This window comes from Symsagittifera roscoffensis, chromosome 10 (genome assembly GCF_963678635.1).
Source record: "Symsagittifera roscoffensis chromosome 10, txSymRosc1.1, whole genome shotgun sequence".
Lineage (NCBI taxonomy): Eukaryota > Metazoa > Xenacoelomorpha > Acoela > Convolutidae > Symsagittifera > Symsagittifera roscoffensis.
Window position 1 is genome coordinate 24,297,248 of NC_087071.1, and position 23,460 is coordinate 24,320,707.

At 38.8% G+C, this 23,460-nt stretch overlaps 1 protein-coding gene across 2 annotated transcripts in view; it reads right to left on the reverse strand.

The window, feature by feature from the left end:
* Positions 1 to 23,460, reverse strand: part of LOC134855176 (V-type proton ATPase subunit B-like) — a 431,995-nt gene that overhangs the window by 13,528 nt on the left and 395,007 nt on the right. For both annotated transcript variants that reach the window (XM_063871604.1, XM_063871603.1), the window contains 4 exons: positions 23,095 to 23,246; positions 21,361 to 21,537; positions 18,436 to 18,631; positions 6,903 to 7,030 (listed from right to left, as the gene is read on the reverse strand). In XM_063871604.1, coding sequence (XP_063727674.1) covers positions 6,903 to 7,030; positions 18,436 to 18,631; positions 21,361 to 21,537; positions 23,095 to 23,246 — 653 coding nt within the window. The remainder of the gene's footprint in view (positions 1 to 6,902; positions 7,031 to 18,435; positions 18,632 to 21,360; positions 21,538 to 23,094; positions 23,247 to 23,460) is intronic.

The following is a 23,460-nucleotide window of genomic DNA, read 5'->3' on the forward strand; positions in this document are numbered from 1 at the left end:
ATAGACACTTATAAACAGGCATCTTGAAAAGGCGCACCCCAATTCTAATGTAAGTATACCAAAATTCGGCGGTCTTTCGTTGGAAACTTAGACCAAACTCAAATCAATAATGCGTGGAGTTGTTGTTGTTGCGAATATTATTAACATTCCTCCTTATTTGGCAAATACAGAGGTGAGCCCGCACTGTTCGATTCGCAACTTCCAAACGTCGACCACACAATCAAGGAGGTGACTCCAGACGTTCTCAATGTTCAGTGGACATTCGGAGGAAATACACCTCCATCAGTTGCAAAAGCATTTCCGCAAGCTCCACTACCATCACAACGTCAACTTCATGAACTTCCAGAAATCATTCAGCAGAACGATAGCGTGATCCCAGCAATACAGTCAAATGAAAATGCCGGATACACCGAAACATGTTCAGCGTCTCATTGGAGTTTAGCAGTTTTTCGCAATTTTTTACCAAATTTAAACGAAAAATGGCTACCTTTTTTCAGCTTTTAAGAAAAGACACTGCAAATATAAATGAAGAAACACATGAATAATCTTTTTGTAGATCGTGTTTGACATTTGGTGAAATTTCATTATTATTGAAATTTTCACGGATTATATCTAAAAATTTTGAGAAAATATTAATTTCATGTCTTACGGTTGAGTGTCGGGATGTTTGAAGCGACGATACAATTTGTGTTTCTTTCAATTCTAATATAGATATGTAGCTGTAAAAAAGTGAAAAGACATCATTTGTGAATATTGGATTTGTTCTTTGTGAATTTTGGTGTAGTATATTTTTTATATTCCGTGAAAACTTTTGAGAAATCTAGATCTATATCATCTGTTTGTATTTATTGTGTAGTGTGGTTTGGTTTTGGTGAAAAGATTTCCATTGTAAATATACCACAGTGTGATGTTATATTCCTTCGAGGTAGTGGTCAATTATTTGTCTTTTTGTTCTTACTAGCGGGTAACGCACCTCCGGTGCTTCGAATTTTTGACAACTCAAGAAAAACTGCATTGAAAACCACATCTGCAGGCTTTTAGTGTACTCTGACAGCACCCAATTACATGGCTGGTAATTTGATATTTTATAAAAGTTTTGATTCTTATTTTCAGTCATCTCGAAAAAGTCAAATCTCGGAAAGTAAAAATAATTGAGAACTCATATTTTGAGGTAAGATTTACAACTCCTGAGAGTACCCTGGCAGCACCCAATTACGGGGTTGAGAATTTAAATTTTGAGATTTTTTCTAAATTTAAGTTAATTGAAAATTTTGGAAAATAATAGAAAAAAATCCTCATATCTCGAAAACTACAAAAATTTGAGCGATTACGTTTCGGGGAAAGATTTGCAACCCCTAGGAGTACCCAGACAACACCCAACTACAGGGTTAGGAATTTCAAATTTAAAAAAAATCACCAAAACCGTCATTTCTGGAAAACATTTGGGAATACTAAGATTTGGGCAGTTATAATTGGATGCAAAATTCACAACCCAGGAGAGTACTCTGGCAGCCCCCAACTACAGGGTTGGGATTTTCAACTTTTGAAAAAATTTAGTTTAGGTTTTCAGAAACTTTTGGAAAAATCACATAAAAAAATCATATCTCAAAAACTACAAGGAATTGAGAGGTCATTTTTTGAGACAAGATTAGCAATTCTTAAGAATACCCTGACAGCACCCAATTACAGGGTAAAGAATTTCAAATTTTGAAATAAAAAATTATTTGAGTTTTTTGAAATTTTTTTTTGAAAAATCACAGAAAACTTCATATCTCGAAAACTACAAGAAAATGAGCAGCCATATTTGGAGGCAAGATTCGCAACTCCCGAGAGTTCACTGACAGCACCCAACCCCAGGGTGAGGAACCCAACCACAGGGTGAGAAAACTGAATGATTTTATTTTTAGACAATTTTTAAAAAAAATCATTCAGTTTTCTAAAATTTATTGAAAAATCACAGAAAACGTCGTATCTCGAAAACTACAAGAAAATGAGCAGTCATATTTGGAGACAAGATTCGCAACTCCTGAGAGTTCCCTGACAGCACCCAACCACAGGGTAAGGAATTTGATATTTTGAAAAAAAAATCGTTCAGTTTTCTAAAATTTATTGAAAAATCACAAAAAACGTCATATCTCGAAAACTACAAGAAAATGAGCAGTCATATTTGGAGGCAAGATTCGCAACTCCTGAGACTTACCTGACAGCACCCAACCACAGGGTGAGGAATTTCAACCACAGGGTGAGGAACCCAACCACAGGGTGAGGAACCCAACCACAGGGTGAGAAAACTGAATGATTTTTTGGAAACATTTTTGAAAAAAAAATAATTCAGTTTTCTAAAATTTATTGAAAAATCACAGAAAACGTCATATCTCGAAAACTACAAGAAAATGAGCAGTCATATTTGGAGGCAAGATTCGCAACTCCTGAGAGTTCCCTGACAGCACCCAACCACAGGGTAAGAAATTTCAAATTTTGAAAAAAAAATCGTTCAGTATTCTAAAATTTATTGAAAATCACAAAAAACGTCATATCTCGAAAACTACAACGATTTGAGCAGTCATACTTGGAGGCAAGATTCGCAACCCATGAGAGTACCCTTACAGCACCCAAATACAGGGTAAAGAATTTCAAGATTAAAAAAATACAACGAAAGACAGAAAAAAAAAGATAGAAAAAAAGATAGAAAAGATTGAAAAAAAGATAAAAAGAGGAATAGAAAAAACTGATAGAAAAAAGATAAGAAAAGAGATAAGAAAAAAAGATAACAAAAAAATAGATTTAAAAAGAAAAAAAAAGAGAAACCGGAGACAACTGTTTGACAGTAGTACTATTTTGAACTAAATCGTCGAAATCAAATTCAAAGTTAAAAAATTAGGAGACGGGTATACAGAAATAACCAAACTAATTAAAAAAGCAGGTAATCAGACAGAGAGACAGACTTGTTTTGGCCTCGAAAGAAATTACTCAAAAATTGATGACCTTGCGGAAAACTAACGGAAAAATTTTCTTAAGCATTGCAACATATGATATAGTCTAAACATGAAAAACTCTTTCGTTAAACATGCAAAACTATTAAGCTTAAACATGGGAGATAGCTGTCACTAGAATTTAAATATAGTATAGATTTCGGGAAATTCTTGTTTACATGGGCTGTAACCTTTTTCAAATTAAATAACAATTAGGTTGTGACGAAATTGTACTTGTCCTCGAGCGGGATCAGATTCTGGTTTTATAAAAAGGGAGTACTATATTGTCGTCGAAATTTTCGTTATATTCGATCATTTTTTATATCTTAAGACTGTTAATGTGTAACTTTCAATATGTCTTATTGGTTGATTCCAATTATAGATACGTACTGGTTTTTTCATGTATGATTTCTTAATTCTTCGTTTTCCTTTAATTGATGATGGTGATGTAGCTCCTGAGTCAGAAAATGTTTTTGGATTTGAAACGAATTTTTCGTGTTTATCGAATCGTTCAAAACCTGAAGTTCCTGTATCGTGTTTGTAGCTGATTCTGAGACTGCGTTTCGTCTTTTTGGAAATCGTCTTTTGATAATTTGTTTTAGTTTGGTTATTATTGTAATTTTACGTGTTTGTCTTTTTGATCTGATATATCCTTTTGTTTGTTTGTGAGGTGTAATTACAAGATCATATCTTTTGTTTTTAATTAAACATTTATGTAATATGATTCTTTGTTTACTGCCTAAATTATCTCTTGAAAGAAGTTTTAGGATAAGAGATGCAATCATTCGAGAGTTAGAGTTTCTATTTTCTTAAACTGTTAGTTCTTACGATTTTGTGTGGTTATCTTAATTTGGGGCAAAGATTGTCGTAATTGACGGGTTGGAGAGAGAGTATATCAATTCACGAGAATGATTTTTTACTTTCTCGTGACTAGGTTTTAATCTTAGATGGACTTAATTAATCTTACTTTGGGTTTGTGATCATGGGTTGGAGAATAGTAAATCAACCCACAGTAGTAGGATGAATAGTAGTTCAATGTTTAGGTATAATTAGAACACAGGTAGACCGTTAGATACTATTTTATGACGTACTAAGTTATAAGTGTTTTAGCCTGAGTCATCTAAGAGGAGGGGCTCAAGTGAAGGATGAGTAATCGAAGTTCTTCACTTTCTATCCTTATTCAAATGGTTAGTTTTTTCAAAAATTTCTCTTAGTCCTGGGTCGTTTGTAAGGATTGGAAAGTGAAACGACGTCTTAGGTCGTTGGCCACTTAAAGTAATTTGGTTGGGAGAACATGAATTGTTTTATTATGATCCAAGGCAGGCCTTGATGATCAGAAATTAAAGGAATTAATTTAAGTGAACTTAAAGATCCGAGGAAAGCCTTGATGATCTTTTCATTAAATAAAGGTGATTTAAGAGAAAACAAGGATAAGCCTTGATAAAATTTTTATAAAAGTTCAAGTCTAGAAAGTTTTAATTTAGTGTTTGAATGGTATTACTTTTTGGGTTGATGCTCTTGAATTTTAGATGATGAAGCAGGGATTAAGAAAAAATTTTGCGTGCAAATTAATGAAACTAACAATAAATTTATACCAACTAATTTTTGTATTTTTTATTCAACAAATAAATTTATTCAGAAGTTTTGATTTAATCCAGATTTTGGGGGGAACGAATTGTGTTCTTTTTATCAGTCGTTAATGTTTAAATATTAGATTTAGCACCATTTGAATTGAATAATTATTGTTTGGATTGTTTTTAAGTCAACAAATGGAAATCTGAATTTACTGCGTAAAGGATTCTAAAAACAAAAACTTCTTCTTCCGGCGTTCGTTTCACTAGTATATGGTGGATTGGTCGGTTCCTTCCTAATCGTTGTTCACGCCTCGTTCTTGGTCTTCTTGCAATACCTGGTAATTCTCGTATTGTTCGGAAAATTGGCGTAGATCTATTGAGTCGTAGAGACATTTCTAATAAATTCTCTTTCCATGTAACATTTTTGCGATTTTCTAATTGTCTAATTTTAATTTTAGTTGTCCAATTCTAGATTGGTTAAGGTCTTGTTTGAGATTTATGATCGCACCAGATGAGTTATGACCTTTTGGTTATACTCATTGAGTAATTTCAGATAAGGTACACTGTCTGTTCGTCAAGCTATCTTATTTTCGGCCGGATAGATTCGTGCAATTTCTTAGTCTTATACCAATCTTGATTTTACTCTTATATCTCCTAGTTTCAATAGATCTAGAGCAAACTGGTTTTTGCGTATTAGTTCTTGGAGTTTTATCCAGAAGGAGAACAACTGCAGTCTAAGATTTATTCAAATTGTTCTGGTGCTGAAACTACAAGTAGTTTCAGCACTTACAAATAAATGTCAATGTTAGAGATACAATATGCTTGGTTAGTAGTAATATTTTACAAAGATAGCGAATTATAATAAGGTCCAATTAAAAATACTAGTTTAGAACTGGTTCCAAAAATTAGGACCGATAATGCTACTGGGAAAAACTGAGTAGAACTTGAGTCTACGAATTCTCATTTGACGCACGCCACTTATGAGTCTACACAACTGCTAAATGACGCAAGCCAATTATGACGCATTAGCAAAACCAGTCAATTTGAAAAGAAAAAGAATTTTACCAACTAACATGCCTCAATTTATAGAGCGGACGCATTTTAACTAGTACACGAAAAAGTTCATGAAAAACATCCCACCTTGCCCAGGTTCGAACCCTCTGATTTTCTTGCGATTCTCCTTCCCTGCGTCTACGCTACAGATCCATTATACCTTGAAGCTAAAGTGCTTTTTTACTATAATAGTTTGTGTTAATATCCTTAGGATTGGCTATACTTAATAGCTGGTTATTGGTCAAAATGAACACTTTCAAAATGAACACATTTTGTCGCAACACTGTTTCCGGCTTAGGTTGGAAAAAAAAAGATAGTTCAGACTATAACACAAGCTTTGCTTGTGTATATACGAATAACAGAGCGACTAGAGGCGGCGGAACGATGATACAGCTGCTTACTCATCAACAAACGTAATTAAGCAAATGTCCCGGTGTATTGCTATGGTGTATTTTGTGAAAACACCTCGAAAAAACTTGAGAAGAAATCCAATTTACACCCGTTGGTTGGGTGCTAACACTCGAGCTCCATAGCTACCGATTGTAATAAAATTTCAACAACCCACATCTCGTATTTTTCTAGAAAAAGCGGTTTTGTGAAGAAAAAAAATGAATTCTTTGTTTGTAATTACTCTGAAATACTAATTTTTTTTTTCATTTTTTAAAAATTGAATAAATATTTCCGACAAAAGCACACACGAACCATGTGAACAATCTTCCCCATTAATAGACCAAGTGACCAATATCTCCCCCAAAATTAAATGGTAAACTTAAGACGTAAAGACTGCATGTACTATGCTCAAATCTGATTGGCACTTGGTCCGCACACATCTCTTCATTTCCGACAAGGCTCAAAATTTTTGTTCTCACTCAGCAGATTGCTTTTTAATGACATCTGTCACTCCGAAATTTTTGAAAAACATATCAAATGATAACAAACGTCTTCTCAAGAGGACGTTTAAAGCACGTTACATCACACGTCTTGTTTCATAATGAGCACGCAATTAATTTCAAGGTTCATTCAGCACTGCACAGTAGGCTCTCAAACATTCGGTTTTGTTTATCAAAAAGAAGCTTACCTAACATTTAAAACTCAATGTAAAGTAAGCTACTTTGTGGTACACAAATCCGAATGTTTGCGAGCCTACTGTGCAGCGCTAAATAATATTGAAATTAAATGCGTACTGATTAGAAACTTAAAAACTCACAGTGCATGGTTTGTTGGGGAAATAAGTTTATATGTTTTCTGTGGGGGCTGCGTGTGGAGGGGGTTAAGGGTGCGATTTTGGGCTGACGAAACTTACATCAGGGTGGTCCTTTCTGGTCATGCCCTCTCCAATCGCACTCTTCATGAGCCGGGAGAGAGATGGGAGCACATTCACTGGCGGGTAGATCTGCTTGTTGTGTAGCTGTCGGTCTATGTAGATCTGGCCTTCAAACAAAAAACCCACAATTAGTCATCGTGAACAACCATGCGTACTCAACTTCAACTTATTTACTCTGCTCCTTTATTTCTGGCTTAAACATATTCAACTTCATCCAAGTTTCGAAACTAGTTTGGCAAGGTTTATTTATCATTCTAGAAGCTATACAACAAATGAAACTGGTTCATCTCCACTGGTTCTCTCATCAATGTATATGGTCATCAATGGACAGACTGCGTCGAAATATGGCTACTGCTGATTGCCAAGGATAATATTCACACAAAACATGTATGTATTGGGTGGAGGGATGGATGGATCAGCTACATGAGATGAGATTGAGTTGTTTTCGAGAGGAGTCAAAAAATTTCAAAAAACAGTAGAAAAACCCAAAATTTGACTATTCCGAGGGCCATTTTTTTGTAAAAAAACTGGGCGCAGCCGCTTATGCAAAGGATTTTCCTACAACCGATTCTACTCATTAACCCAAAATCTCAGACTTGAGATAATATTTTTTGAGAAAAGTCAAAAAGTTTCGAAAAACGGACAAAAAATCGAAAGTTTAAACTCTTCGAAGGTCATAACTTTTCGTGTTAAGAAAATTTGAGCAAACTTTTTGTGAGCAAAATTCATAATGGTGGCCTCTTTTGAAAACTGAGTATTTTTTGAGAAAAGCTAAACGTTTTGAATTATTGAAAAAATTTTGCAAAGCGTCACAAAAATAATTCAAAATTAAAAAAACCCCCATCCCATACATTTTCATTAAGCTGGAGGAAATAATAATTTTGGAATTTGTTTAAAAGTTTGACTTTGTTTAATAATTTTGGACTTTGTTGTACTGATGCGGGATGCAATAGCTAACTTCAAAAATGGGCGTCATCCAAGACCTCAATTGATGCTCTATTAAGACATCAGAAAATTTTTGTGATTTTTGAACTTTCACAGAGACATAATTTTTTGTATACAAATTAAGGCGTAGCTTTTATGCACGGAGCCTTTCCACGACCTGTTGCCTCGATTAAAGCGTTGAGTTCAGTTTAAGATATTTATGAGAAGTCAAAAAGTTTCAAACAACGGACAAGAAATCAAAACACTGATTTTCAGAAGGCCATCTTTTTAGTGGAAAAATTGACGTGAGCGTTTACACAGGAAACTTCGCAAACCTATTTTTATTGCACCCAAAACCTCAGATTTGGGAGGGTAGTTAACCAGAAAAGTCAAAATCTGTAAAAAGAAACTATCAAAAGTCGAAGCTTTTTGTGTAAAAAATGATCATTATAGCATAGCTTTAGGAGGGTAGTTACCGAGAAAAGTGAAAAAATTGTGAAGAAACTATCAAACAATCAAAAAAGCGTGTTTCGAGCTTCATTACTTTTTGTGTAAAAAAAAATTGTCATCGCTTAGCAGGTAAACTTCCCAAAACCTGTGCTACCCATTGATATCGAAATCTCAGGATAAGAGTGTAGTTTACGGAAAAAAGTACAGCCAAAAAAATCGATACTTTTTGACATTTCCGAGAGGCATATCTGTTTGTGCGACAACATTTAAGTAACCCCTTATGTAGGGGAGCTTCATACAAACCGTTCTACCCATTGACAGGAAAAACTCGATTTCGGAGGGTAATTTCCGGAAAATCAAGCAAATTCAAAGACGTTCAAAAAAAACAAAAATTCGACTTTTCCGGAGATCAGATTTTTCTGTGTACACAAATTTGGGCTAAACCGCCTATCCAAAGTAGCTTCCCACAACCCTATCTACCCATTGAAATCAATATCTCACAGATGGGTGGGTCGTTTTCCAGATAAAGCAGAAAATTTCAAAAAACGGTCAAAAAAATCCAAAACTTCAATTTTCTGGGGGCCATAGCTTTAAGTGTAAAAAAATTCGGACTTTCCACAACCTGTTCAACCGATTTAATTCAAAATCTCAGATTTCGTAGAGTAATTTTTCAGAAACAGTCAAACGCCATAAAACAGGTCAAAAATTCCCCCACACTTCTAAGGTTGTAGAAAGTGGAGTAAGGTGAAAGGAGTCTAGGGATATACGCAGGTACACAATTTGAGGCGCATAGTTCTCATTGGTACTTCTTTTTTAAAACGGGAAGAGTAGTTTCTGAGAAAAACTTTTTGAAAGTGAAAAAATTTTTCAAAGCATCACAGAAAAAATTAAATACAAAAAAGAATAAAAAAACCGACCATTAACAATTTCATGAAGCTGCAAACACCTGATTGATAATTTTTTTGAAAATATTTGATGGCGTAGCGTCTTAGGCGCGGATCGTTTCCACAACCTTTTACCTCATAAACCCTTGATATCAGATGTTTTCGAGAAGAGTCAAAAAGTTTCAAAAAACGGACAAGAAATCAAAACATTGATTTTGAGAAGGCCACCACAACTTTTAGTGGACAATTTGGAAATGAACGATTACACAGGGGAGCTTCGCTTGAACCTTTCTCTTGATTGAGACCAAAATTTAAGTTTTGTGAGCGTAGTTTCCGAGAAAGTTCGAAAAGTTTAAAGAAACGGTCAAAAAATCTAAAAACTGACTTTCCGAGGGTCAGAAAGTTTTCAAGTAGAAAAATTTGGGGTTTTTCACTTGAGCAGGTAAGCTTCCCATAACCCGCCCTAACCTTTGAATTCTAAACCTCAGATTCGCGAGGGTAATTTTTAAGAAAAACTAGCATGTAACGCACCTACGGTGCTTCGAATTTTTGAAAACTCATGAAAAACTGTGCACACATTGGAAACCACATCTACAGGCTTTTAGTTAAATCTGCGAGTACCCAATTACAAAGCTCGTAATATGATATTTTATTATTTTTTCAATTCCTATTTTTCGTCATATCGAAAAAATCAAGCCTCGAAAAGTAAAAATATTGAGTAGTCATAATTGGAGGCAAAATTTACAACTCCTGGGAGTACCCTGGCACCATCCAATTACAGGGTTGGGATATTTAACATTTGAGAATTTTTCGAAACCTAAGTTAATTGAAAAATCAATTTGAAAAAATCCTCGTATCTCGAAAACTACCAGGATTTGAGCAGTCATGTTTGGAGTTGATGCCGTGTTCTTGCCGCGTTCTTGATAACATGTTCTTGCCGTTGATCTTGCTGACAGCTTGCCAGATTTTCTCTGTCGAAAGGCGAGTGTTCTCCACGAATTCCATCCATTTTGTTTTCCTGTGGTTGAGGATTCTCTTTTTTATTTCAGCCTTCTTCCTCGTATCTCGAATTTTTTTTTAATCCTCGTATCTCGCTCGAAAACTACCAGGATTTTAGCAGTCATATTTGGAGGCGAGATTCAAAACCCTATGAGTACTCTGACAGCCCCCAATGAGGGTTGGGAATTTCAATTTCCGCCCAAAGTGCTTCAGATGAAGACACCATGCCATCGGGGTCAGCTGCTTAAGATTTGGAAGTCTTCTTTATCGCTTTCAGAACATCTTCGGTGGTGACCGTGAACAAGTTTTCCTGTGAGTTACAGCTTCGCAGCGTTCCGTTTACTTTTCCTTATTTCTGGCGAACTCTTCACTTCGCAATTGTTCGAGAGGAAACGGTTCAACTTGATGATTTTCTTGGTTTTAGTGACCACTTTTTCGTCAAATATGAGGGCGGTGTTTTTCTGTGGAGGTTTCTTGCCGTTGATCTTGCTGACAGCTAGCCAGATTTTCTCTGTCAAAGGCGAGTGTTCTCCACGAATTCCATCCAATTTGTTTTCCTGTGGTTGACGATTCTCTTTTTCATCTCAGAATTCTTCCTCCTATCTCGAAATTTTTTTTAAAATCCTCGTATCTCGAAAACTACCAGGATTTGAGCAGTCATGTTTGGAGGCGAGATTCCAAACCCTTATGAGTACTCTGACAGCCCCCACTGAGGGTTGGGAATTTCAATTTTCGAAAAAAAAGTTTGTGTGGGTTTTCTGAAAAAATCACAAATAAAGCTATATCTCAAAAAGTACAAGAAATTGAGTAGTCATATTTTGAGTCAAGATTCGCAAACCCTGAGAGTACTCTGACAACCCCCAATTACAGGGTTGGGAATTTCAAATTAAGAAAAAGAATTTAAAAATCGCAAAAAAATGCCTATCTCTAAAACTATAAGAATTTGAGCAGTAAAAATTAGAGGCGAGGTTCGCAATACCTGAGAGTAATCCGATAGCCCCCATTAACATGGTTGGGAGTTTCAAAATTTGAGGGAAAAAAAATTGTTAACTTCAACATTTTTTTTTTGAAAACTCGTTCAACATGCAAAACTATTAAGCTTAAACATGGGAGATAGCTGTCACTAGCATTTAAATATAGTATAGATTTCAAAAAACTGTCAAAATATCCATGACTTTTCTGAGGGCCATAACTTTTTCTGTAAAAACATTCGTCTTAGCCGGTTATGCAGGGGAGCTTTCCACAACCTGTTATCCTGAGAAACAGAAAAAAAAATTATAAAACATAGGTCAAAAAGTCCCCCCACACTCTTTTAAGGCTGTAGAAAGTGGAGTAGGTTGAAAAGAGCGTAGGGATATATGCAGGTACACAGGCTAGTGGGCGGAGTTTCCATGTGTACCACTTTTTTGAAAATATTTAAAGTAGTTTCTGAGAAACACTAAGTTTTTGAAAAGAGAAAAAATTCTCCAAGCGTCACAGAAAATAAAAAAACCCGATCCTAAACAAGTTCTGCAGATACCTGTTTGATCATTTTTGACTTTGTACCGATGTGGGATGAAATAGGTTATTTCAAATTTGGACTTCAAAGATATTCACTGTTGCTCTATTAAAATATGAGTAAAATTTTTTTGTGAATTTTGAACTTTACCAGAGACATTTTTTTAACACAAGACGCAAATTTTTATGCACAGATCCTTTCCACAACCTGTTGCCTCGATAGGGTATTTTAATGTAGTGTACTGTAATGTAGGGATGAGTTGTTAGTTTCGGTCGCGGCTCTTTTTGGGTCGGTCCACAAGGTTTCTGGAGCTAGGTTGGTTAGGCATGCTAGCACTTGTTCCACTCTTTTTTTCCTTCTTACAGAATCGGCATGTGTCTGTTTCCGAGGCGTTAATTGTATGAAGATAATAATTGAGTTGAGAACAGAAACCACTCCTCGTCTGTGCGAGCCGGACTTGCTGTTGTCTGGTTAATGTTTTCTCCATTTCGTCAATCTTGTCTTGATTTATTGGGGATAGGGTGTTGAGAACTCTGTTTGGCTGTAGATTTGCTATGGTATCAATGACACAGTCTTCGTGTAGGTTCTCTCTCGTGGCTTCTTCGTCTGTTGTTAAGGGATGTTTGTGCGGTTTTCAGGTGGTTACTCACTGATTTTCAGATTGTTCTTCTTTCTTCGTTATTTGTTTGTAGCTCGTGGCAGGCGTGGTCGGGTTTTTCATGTCAGCGGCAAACTGGCTAGGTTGCATTTTGTTGTGGGTTTTCACCGGCAGGCAGAGTCTCTCTTGTCGAAGGTTGTCGATTGCTGTCATTCTTGTGCACCCTGTGGTGGTTCTCAGTGAGTCGTTCTCTCTCGCTTCCAGTTTCCTCCAGTGGGTTTCGGCGAGATTGGGGGCCCAGACTGAAGCTGCATAGTTGAAGACGGAGCGGGTGATCACTTTGTACACAATTATATCTACCTTCTTCTTGGGTCCCTGTTTTCCGGAGTTGATGGCTCGGAGGGCATTGTTTCTGTTGCTAGCTGTGTTGCTAAGGATTTTTGCGTGTTCTCCGAAGGTTATTGAGTGGTCCAATGTGACGCTAAGTAACTTGATGTTGCGCTCGGTTGGTATTTCGGTCCCTTCCATCCTGATATTCACTTCTGTCATCTATTCTGCGTTCCAGGTGCTGAAGAGCATGGCTGCGCACTCAGTAGTGGAGACAGAACTGTTTGGGCTTGAGGTAGGGGGCGAGAATGTCAAGATAATTGTTGATCATTGTTGCGGCCGTATATATGTTACTTTTGGCAAAATATGGTGATGTCATCTGCATAGATAATTATTTCGACGCCTTCTGGCGGCAGTGAAATGTCTTGGAGTTACCAGGCGGAGAGGATGGGACACAGGACACTCCCTTGTGGTACTCCTGTTTTGAGCACTGCTGACTTTGAGAGGACTCCTTCGTAGCTGGTTCGCTGTTCTCTGCATCTGATGTAGCAGGCTAGCCATTTCTTGATCATGTTGTTGAGCCTAGAGTTAATTATAATATTGATTAATTTGTCAAGGTTAACGGTATCAAACCTCCATTTAAGGTCGATGGCAACGGCTACGGTGCACGGGGCTGGTTTCTTGTAGTTGAAGCCCTTGATGACTTTCTCAGTCATGGAACACGCCGAAAAAACGGTTGATTGACCCCTCCAAAAACCGTGTTGTTGCTTTAGCAGGTCGGTCGTTGCGTGCAGTTGGGGCAGGATGATCCTCTCCGCAAGTGTGGCTAGAGGCGGTAGTATACTCACTGGTCTGTAGGTACCGGGCTTGTGGGCCGGCTTGTTCGGCTTCTGTAGAGGAACCAATTTGGCGTTTCTCCAGATAGCTGGATAATCTAAGCCACATAGGAGCAGGTGTTCCGCCCAAAGTGCTTCAGATGAAGACACCATGCCGTCGGGGGCAGCTGCTTAGGATTTGGACATCTTCTTTATCGCTTTCAGAACATCTTCGGTGGTGATAGTGAAAAAAATTTCCTGTGGGCTTCAGCTTCGCAGCGTTCCGTTTATTTTCTTTTGTTTCTCGCGACCTCTTCAATTCGCAATTGTTCGAAAGGAAACGGTTCATCTTGGTGATTTTCATGGTTTTCGTGACCACTTTTTCCTCAAATATGGGGGCGGTGTTTTTCTGTGGAGGTTTCTTGCCGTTGATCTTGCTGACAGCTGGCCAGATTTTCCCTGTCGAAAGGCGCGTGTTCTCCACGAATTCCCTCCATTTTGTTTTCCTGTAGTTGAGGATTCTCTTTTTTTATCTCAGCAATCCCTGTGAAGCTGTGGCGTTGTCAGTGGCGGTGTCTCGTTTTTCGATCATTTCTCTGATCTCTGCGGGGAGGTAGGGAGTGTTCTGGTGATGGCGGCCTCTGGGAATGTTCTGTTCAGCGGCTCTCGTAACCGCCGCTCGAAGGAGTTCCTCTCGTTCTTCGGGAGGTGGTCGCCGAAACAGGGAATGCCGAAACTCCATCCTACATTTTTTCGTCAAATATGAGGACGCTGTTTTTCTGTGGGGGTTTCTTGCCGTTGATCTTGCTGACAGCTTGCCAGATTTTCCCTGCCGAAAGGCGCGTGTTCTCTGCGAATTCCCTCCATTTTGTTTTCCTGTGGTTGACGATTTTCTTTTTTATCTCAGCATTCCTCTGTGAAGCTGTGGCGTTGTCAGTGGCGGTGTCTCGTTTTTCGATCATTTCTGTGATCTCTGCGGGGAGGTAGGGAGTGTTCTGGTGATGGCGGCCTCTGGGAATGTTCTCTTCAGCGGCTGTCGTAACCGCCGCTCGAAGGAGTTTCTCTCGTTTTTTTTGGGGGGGTGGTCGCCGAAACTGGGAATGCCGAAACTCCAACCTACATTTTTTCGTCAAATATGAGGACGGTGATTTTCTGTGGGGGTTTCTTGCTGTTGATCTTGCTGCCAGCTTGCCAGATTTTCCCTGTCGAAATGCGCGCTTTCTCTACGAATTCCGTTCATTTTATTTTCCTGTGGTTGACGAGTTTCTTTTTTATCTCAGCATTCCTCTGTGAAGCTGTGGCGTTGTCAGTGGCGGTGTCTCATTTTTCGATCATTTCTCTGATCTCTGCGGGGAGGTAGGGAGTGTTCTGGTGATGGCAGCCTCTGGGAATGATCTGTTCAGCGGCTCTCGAAACCGCCGCTCGAAGGAGTTTCTCTCGTTTTTCGGGGGGTGGTCGCCGAAACTGGGAATGCCGAAACTCCATCCTACACTTTTTCGTCAAGTATGAGGGCGGTGTTTTTTCTGTGGAGGTTTCTTGCCGTTGATCTTGCTGACAGCTTGCCAGATTTTCCCTGTCGATAGGCGCGTGTTCTCCACGAATTCCCTCCATTTTGTTTTCCTGTGGTTGAGGATTCTCTTTTTTTATCTCAGCATTCCTCTGTGAAGCTGTGGCGTTGTCAGTTACGGTGTCTCGTTTTTCGATCATTTCTCTGACCTCTGCGGGGAGGTAGCTAGTGTTCTAGTTATGGCGGCCTCTGGGAAAGTTCTATCCAGCGGCTCCCGTAACCGCCGCTCGAAGGAGTTTCTCTCGTTCTTCGGGGGGGTGGTCGGCCGAAATTGGGAATGCCGAAACTCCATCCTACATTTTTTCGTCAAATATGAGGACGCTGTTTTTCTGTGGGGGTTTCTTGCCGTTGATCTTGCTGACAGCTTGCCAGATTTTCCCTGCCGAAAGGCGCGTGTTCTCTGCGAATTCCCTCCATTTTGTTTTCCTGTGGTTGACGATTTTCTTTTTTATCTCAGCATTCCTCTGTGAAGCTGTGGCGTTGTCAGTTACGGTGTCTCGTTTTTCGATCATTTCTCTGACCTCTGCGGGGAGGTAGCTAGTGTTCTAGTTATGGCGGCCTCTGGGAAAGTTCTATCCAGCGGCTCCCGTAACCGCCGCTCGAAGGAGTTTCTCTCGTTCTTCGGGGGGGTGGTCGGCCGAAATTGGGAATGCCGAAACTCCATCCTACACTTTTTCGTGAAATATGAGCGGGGTCTTTTTCTGTGGAGTTTTCTTGACGTTGACCTTGCTGACAGCTTGCTAGATTTTCCCTATCGATAGGCGCGTGTTCTCCACGAATTCCCTCCATTTTGTTTTCCTGTGGTTGAGGATTCTCTTTTTTTATCTCAGCATTCCTCTGAGAAGCTGTGGCGTTGTCAGTGGCGGTGTCTCGTTTTTCGATCATTTCTCTGATCTCTGCGGGGAGGTAGTGAGTGTTTTGGTGATGGCAGCCTCTGGGAATGTTCTGTTCAGCGGCTCTCGTAACCGCCGCTCGAAGGAGTTTCTCTCGTTCTTCGGGGGTGATCGGCCGAAACTGGGAATGCCGAAACTGCATCGTCCAGTTCTTTTTCGAACTTCTCCCAGTCGGCTTTTCTCATGTTCCACATGCAGTTGTGCTTGTGTTAGACTCCAACTCTGACATCGTTTGTCTCCACTAAGACCATTAAGGGGAGCTGGTCACTCATCCTGATATTGATGGTGTGCCAGCTGGTCAAGAGCACAATGTCATCAGTGGCTGCTGTTAGATCAGGCCAGGACGGCCTAGTAACGCTGAAAGGAAGCCTCGTCGGACAGTTTTCATTGATGACAACGAGGTTACTGTGAAACAACACCTTTGAGATTTCGCTGCCTCTAGTGTCTGGTACGATAGGAGAATGCCAGGGTCCGTTGTGCGCGTTGGCGTCTCCCATAGCTATGTTGTCGAAGTTGTACTCGGGTTCCTCTGGAGGGATGTAGTACTTGACAAATCTCGTTGCAAACGTACAAGTCGACTGCAAGCAGCTCGGTGTTGCCAGCCTGTCTCACCGGAGCTTCGCGAAACTTTACATTGTGGTCGATGATAGTAGATAGTCCCCCTCCGTTTCTCGTACGATCTCTGCGGATGATGGAGTAGCCGTCTATCTTCGGACTGAGGGCTTTGGGGACCATTTTGGTTTCTTGGATCAGAGCTGCCACAACTTTGTTGCTGTGGAGAAGCAGGCGAGCTCGGAGGTTTTGCTCCTGAGGCCGTTGATGTTCAGTTGGAGGAGCTTAATGTCAGCCTTGGGGGCTGTCTTGGTTGTGAGGTTCGCTTGCGGTTGGACTTTGCAGGTGGAGCAGTACCAGTACCAGAGAGTTTCTCTCGTTCTTCGGGGGTGATCGGCCGAAATTGGGAATGCCGAAACTGCATCATCCAATTCTTTTTCGAACTTCTCCCAGTCGGCTTTTCTCGTGTTCCACATGCAGTTGTGCTTGTGTTAGACTCCAACTCTGACATCGTTTGTCTCCACTAAGACCATTAAGGGGAGGTGGTCACTCATCCTGATATTGATGGTGTGCCAGCTGGTCAAGAGCACAATGTCATCAGTGGCTGCTGTTAGATCAGGCCAGGACGGCCTAGTAACGCTGAAAGGAAGCCTCGTCGGACAGTTTTCATTGACGACAACGAGGTTACTGAGAAACAACACCTTTGAGATTTCGCTGCCTCTAGTGTCTGGTACGATAGGAGAATGCCAGGGTCCGTTGTGCGCGTTGGCGTCTCCCATAGCTAAGGCTGTGTGGTCCGTGGTCAGGTTGGTTATGCTGTCGAAGTTGTACTCGGGTTCCTCTGGAGGGATGTAGTACTTGACAAATCTCGTTGCAAACGTACAAGTCGACTGCAAACAGCATGGTGTTGCCAGTCTGTCTCACCGGAGCTTCGCGAAACTTTACATTGTGGTCGATGATAGTAGATAGTCCCCCTCCGTTTCTCGTACGATCTCTGCGGATGATGGAGTAGCCGTCTATCTTCGGACTGAGGGCTTTGGGCACCATTTTGGTTTCTTGGATCAGAGCTGACACAACTTTGTTGCTGTGGAGAAGCAGGGCGAGCTCGGAGGTTTTGCTCCTGAGGCCGTAAATGTTCAGTTGGAGGAGCTTAATGTCAGCCTTGGGGGCTGTCTTGGTTGTGAGGTTCGCTTGCGGTTGGACTTTGCAGGTGGAGCAGTACCAGTAGATCCCCCTTGCTGTGTAGAGGTCCACGTTTGCACACTTGAAATGGCACCAGTTTTTGCAAGTAGTGCATTGTAGACAGGAGTATTTGCAATTTGTTCTGCTAATAACACAGGGGAACTTCAAACCCGGGTTCTGTTCAACGCCTGCGATGAGGAGGAGTGCCCTGATGACGCTTCTGGGCACTCGTAGGAGGGAGACTTTTGAGTGCCTTGACAAAAACCCGTCGGGTGTGAGGGAAAGTTGTTCTTCCGCTTGGCACATCGTAGATGTGGTGTTGGCTCGGCGAAGACGAGGGAAGATTTGCCAACTAGGGATGAGTAATGCACTGTAGTGTAATATTTTGTAAGGTAAGGTAATGTAAGATTAGTTATGAATGTAGTTATGATTAGTTGTGAATGTAGTAGAGTTATGAATGTAAATTAACGTAATGGAGTGTAGTGTCAAGTACTGTTATGTAATGATAATGAAATTTAGTATAATTTACTGTACAAACTACCTTCTATACTGTATTCGAATGTAGTGAAGTCTAATGGACTGCAATGTAGCGTGAGTAATATATAGTAATGTACTGTAGTGTTAGAAAGTGTGATGTTATTATGCAATGTTAAGTAAGGTATTTTATTTCCAGGATAAGTAATTTGCACTTTTATTTGCGACTTAGGTTGAAAAAAAAGGAAGTTCGTACTAATACACTTTGGTTCGCGAGTGTAAATATAGTGTAAAGTTATGTAGTGTAATGTTATGTAATGTAATGTAATGTGAGATGTTTTTAATGTACCCTCCGTGATGTAGCCTGTGAGATCTGGAATGGGATGAGTGATGTCGTCGTTGGGCATGGTGAGGATGGGTATCTGGGTAATAGAGCCCTGTCTGCCACTCACTCTCCCTGCTCTCTCGTAGATAGTGGCCAAGTCCGTGTACATGTATCCTGGGAAACCACGACGACCAGGTACTTCCTCACGCGCAGCTGATACCTACAGCCACAGCAGCAAAAACAACACAACTTATCCCACAATAGCTAACTTTCCTCGGCTTACGCTGCCGAGCACATTGGTTTATGCAGGGACGATCTTTGTGCCATGTTCTTCCAATTAAACCATTAACCTCAGAATTAGAAAAACTTCCATGAAGCTATCCAAGTCTCAAAGCTTTGACTTTTCATCAGTTCAAAGCAGTTTTCCAACCAAAATTAAAGCGCACATATTTCTAAATGAAAGATTACCACAACTTGTTTTTTGGATAGAACCCATAGCCGTGGAATCACTTACGCAGGTAGATTCTCACCAACTGTTTTTTCGATCAAAAATCAGATTTGGCGGAGTAGTGAAAAGTGAAGTTTCCAAACAAATGGTCATAAACTCAAAAAATTGAATATCACTACAGTCTCTAACTGTTTTACCTAAAAAAAAGGCCGTAATAGCTCATGCAGAGCAGGCTTCCTATAATCGGGTTTTTCGATCGAACATTGAATTATGAATTGGCATTGTTAGTTTTCGAGAAAAGCTTAAATGTTTCCAAAGACGGTAATTTTTTTATTTTAAAATCGTCTTTTTCGAAAGCCATATATTTTTCTTGGAGAAATAAGAGCGTAGCCGCTCACATCCGAAGTTTCTCAAAAACGGTTTAAAAAATGTTTTTAAATGCAGTTTTGAAAAAAGAAGTACATCTCATTTTTAATTAGCTATACGCTCGTGCTGTTCGATAGTGGAACTTGCCTTACTTTTAACGAGTGGAATAAACTGATTTTGAAAAAAAAATCGACAGCCAAACCGCGAATGTGAACAAATTTGAACACTTTCTGCAAAGCAAAAACGAAAAGAATAATCACGACCGATAACCACTACAAACTTCGCACCCCAGGAATCGAAACTCCGCAATGTCAAATAAAGTGCCTAACTAGCTGATCCAACGGCCTTTAACTACGCGCATCCAGTTTCGAGCGCTAAGAATCGATTATATTACGATTTTAGTACCAGTCTCACTAAAATTGAGAAACAATCGATTTTAATCAATTAATAATCAATTATAATTAATTATAAACCATTATAATCGATTATTTATTCGTCTATTTTTTGATACAATTATAATCGATTATAATTGATTATAATCCATTATTTTTAATCAAATTTCTATTTCGTTAGTTTTGCACAAAAATCCATTATTATCGATTATAATCCCTTTTGTTTGTCCATTTTTGTCTTCGAAGTTGAATCTAAATTGCTTATATTTTATGCTTTTTGTAGACGTTGGTTGCTATGAAAAATGAGTAAAATATTTTTAAAGTTTTCCAATTAATTCAAAATTATAAGTTTTTTATTCATTTCTTCCCCATTAGAGTTGTTTTGTGATGCATATTTTAAGCTTTTTTATACACCAAAACATCAGCAAATTGATTTAGTTTCATGATTGATTCGGAAAACATTTTTCATCTACCGCGAGAACCTTTCCACTCATATGAAAGGATCTCTATGAAACTTTTGTTTCATGGTAAAACTTTGTGTTCAGATGAACCAAGAGATCTCAGATGAACCAAGAGAATAGCGTGTTCAGATGAACCAAGAGACGTTCAAGAGATCTCTCTCTTAGAGATTTTTTTATTGACACAAAAATAATAACCCATAAGATATAATTCGAATATAGGAAAATTTCGGCAAATTAAGAGATTATAATCGATTATAATTGATTTTAATTGATGTTAAGGATTTTTATTAAGAACTATAATTAATTATAATCGATTATAAAAGATTATAATCTCTTGGAAAATATCACGATTGTAATCAATTATAAATCCCTTAAAGACCTATTTTGGTAATTATAATCGATTATAATTGTCCAAAAATCATCATAAATATCCGTTATAATCGATTACTTACGCCTAAACTTGGATGCGGGTACCTCAATAACTAGTCAACAGGAAACATGATACACTAAAACACAAGTAAAACACACAAAAACCGCCATAAAACACTTCAAAGATTTTTTCGGTGGAACTTAAACTTGCGACTAAAGTTGAAAAAAGGGAATTTACAATGCATAAATGCTTAAAACGCGTGTCGTTTGACGAAAAAAAAAACAGATATGAGAAAATAGCTGTGAATATGTTGGAAAGATTTTTGAGTGGAAAAAACTCGACGTAATAATTTGATTAGAAGAGTTGAAGATCTTTAAAGAGTTTTCCTCAAAAAAGTCAATAGCCACTTGAACACGGCCAATGAACACAAAGAAACTTTTTTTTTTAAAATAAGTTTTTTTGGAAAAGAAGGTTTAAGATTCGAGTTTAAAGAAAAAATGTTTTATAGTTCTTTAAATTTCAAGAACATTGAAACTGTATTAATAAGATAATCCAGTTTGAGAAAACTGGATCAATAGGTAACACTCTTATTTCGCCGTGAAATCTAAAAATCAAAAACCACATTCGAACCTAGAAGTCATTCACGTTTTTTGCGTCATTTCCGTTTTAGTACCCGCACTAAAAATTGATTTACGGTTGATTTAGTTAATTGATTTTAAGTTAAATTTTGGTGAGTATCTTTGTTGTTCAATGAATTTAGCGCAATTTAATTCGCAAAAACTGTGTTAAAAGCGTAATTAACAAAAACGGGCAAAAAGAATGTTCTCAGGCCGGGGCGGGGGATTGTCGAGAAAAGAGAGAGGGAGAGAGAGCGAGGTGGTGTGGTGCGTTGAGTGTTAAGTGGTGGGTTACCTCTCGGAGTGCCTCTGCGTAGGAGGACATGTCTGTGAGAATGACAAGCACGTGCTTTCCCCTGTCGTAGGCCAGGTACTCTGCCGCAGTCAGGGCAAGTCGGGGAGTGATGATCCTCTCAATGGTGGGGTCATTGGCCAGGTTCAAGAACAGACACACGTTCTCCATACTCCCATTCTACACAAACAGACAAATAACCCTTTATAAAAATCATACACGCAAAGGAACAGAACAACAAAGCAACACAAGCAAATATAACAAAGAAATAAAATCATATCACATCTAAGCACGTTATGGCTTCGTCTGAGGAGCACCTTTTGTTTTACAACAGATGCCTTTAATTGACCTTTTTAGTTTAATACACAGAGGCGAAGCTGAGCTTCGCATCACTTGCAATACAACAAGTATACGATTAAACATTAAGACACTCCAGAACTATCAAAGAGGATTTCGAAAGTTGTACGAAACGAAATTCATTCTTTTTTTCTAACTTTTCAAAGTTCGAATATTTTAAAAAACTTTAAAGAGCTCCAATTGGGGTTCAATTTTAGCTTTCAACATTTCAATATCAAAAACTTGGAGGAGAAAAAAAATAGGTAAATAAGCTGACAGAATTAAAACTGTCATAAAGGTACTGAAATCAAGTTGACATGAGTTTTCAGAAATTTTGAGTGATGAATTTAAACTAACTTCTTATTTAATTTGGTTTTGTACCGAATACGATTGAACAATCATTTTAAATATTGATGCAAAGCTCAGACCTTATGTCATTAACCTGTCTAGACAATGCCTTAAATCTGCTGTTTTATGTTTATTCAAACTTGAGTATTTATTTTCCAATATTTTCTTTTATGTTTTCAGATTTATATATTTTTCCTTGTCTTTGAAGATCTCAAATTTCGTCTTTCATTTGATAAAACGGGCAGTGCTGAGTAACCAAATTGGGTTCGTTAACTGTCCCCTCACTGTTTCTGGTGCTTGATATTTAAATTCTCGTTGTATGCATATTTACCATTAACAAAAAGAATTACAATTTCTTTCATAAACAATTCTGAAACTAACCGAGAGCTAAATCGAAAGCCGAAAAATGATCAGTAAAAAAAGTAATATCGATGTTTTATAACTATACATACAACCAATCTATCAAAATCAATGATGATATTTTTGAGAAAAAAAAACGTGCCATGACAATATAATGAAAAAATATTATCAGAATAAAATTTACGAAGCGGTAACAATACAGAAAAAAAACCTCAGCAAAAAAAAATTGAGTCCCCCATCTGAGACATCACTCACACTCACACTCACTCTCTCAAACACACACACACACACACACACACACACACACACACACACACACACACACGCACACATTTTTCTCGGTCATCAAACGATGCAATAGGGTGACCTTTGCCTTCCCGGGTGTAATCGTTACCTCCAGGCTTAGTGTGCAGGAGACAGTAAAAAAACTGAATTCATTATAAACAAAGGTACCACTAGGAGTTGATGAGTCCTGTGGACAAAGTTGTACGGAAAAAAATCTTGTACACGATTGCAATACCCTTGCTAATCGCAAGAGTAATGAATTCAACCAACACAAAACCATTACAGCTCGGAAATACACTTTGTAAACTACGTGTTGCTCTAGTGAATTGATGCTTGTTCATGTGAGGCAGAAGAGTGGGCGGATGGGAGAAAAGAACAGTTGAGAACAATTGACGGTTTGCAACTGACCTGGACGAAGTCCTCTCGGAAGAACCTGGCAGTCTCCATGGGCACTCCCATTGCAGCAAACACTATGGCGAAGTCCTCGTCCTCCTTGCCCTCACTCTTCACTAACCCCGCCTGTCTGCAGATCTGGGCGGCGACGTCATTGTGGGGGAGACCTACACACATCCACAGACGCATCATAACACACTCACAAATTACACAGTACAAGTCAATTCCATCTTCAATTTAGTCTTTCATATGCTCATTCATATTTGCATTGTTGCCTCTTCCCTATTGCAGAAGTATTACAGTCTGAGATTCCTTTCAACGAAAGAAAGAAAACAGTTTACTTTTCTTGGGCGTACTTCACGGTTGATAAGTTTAAAACTC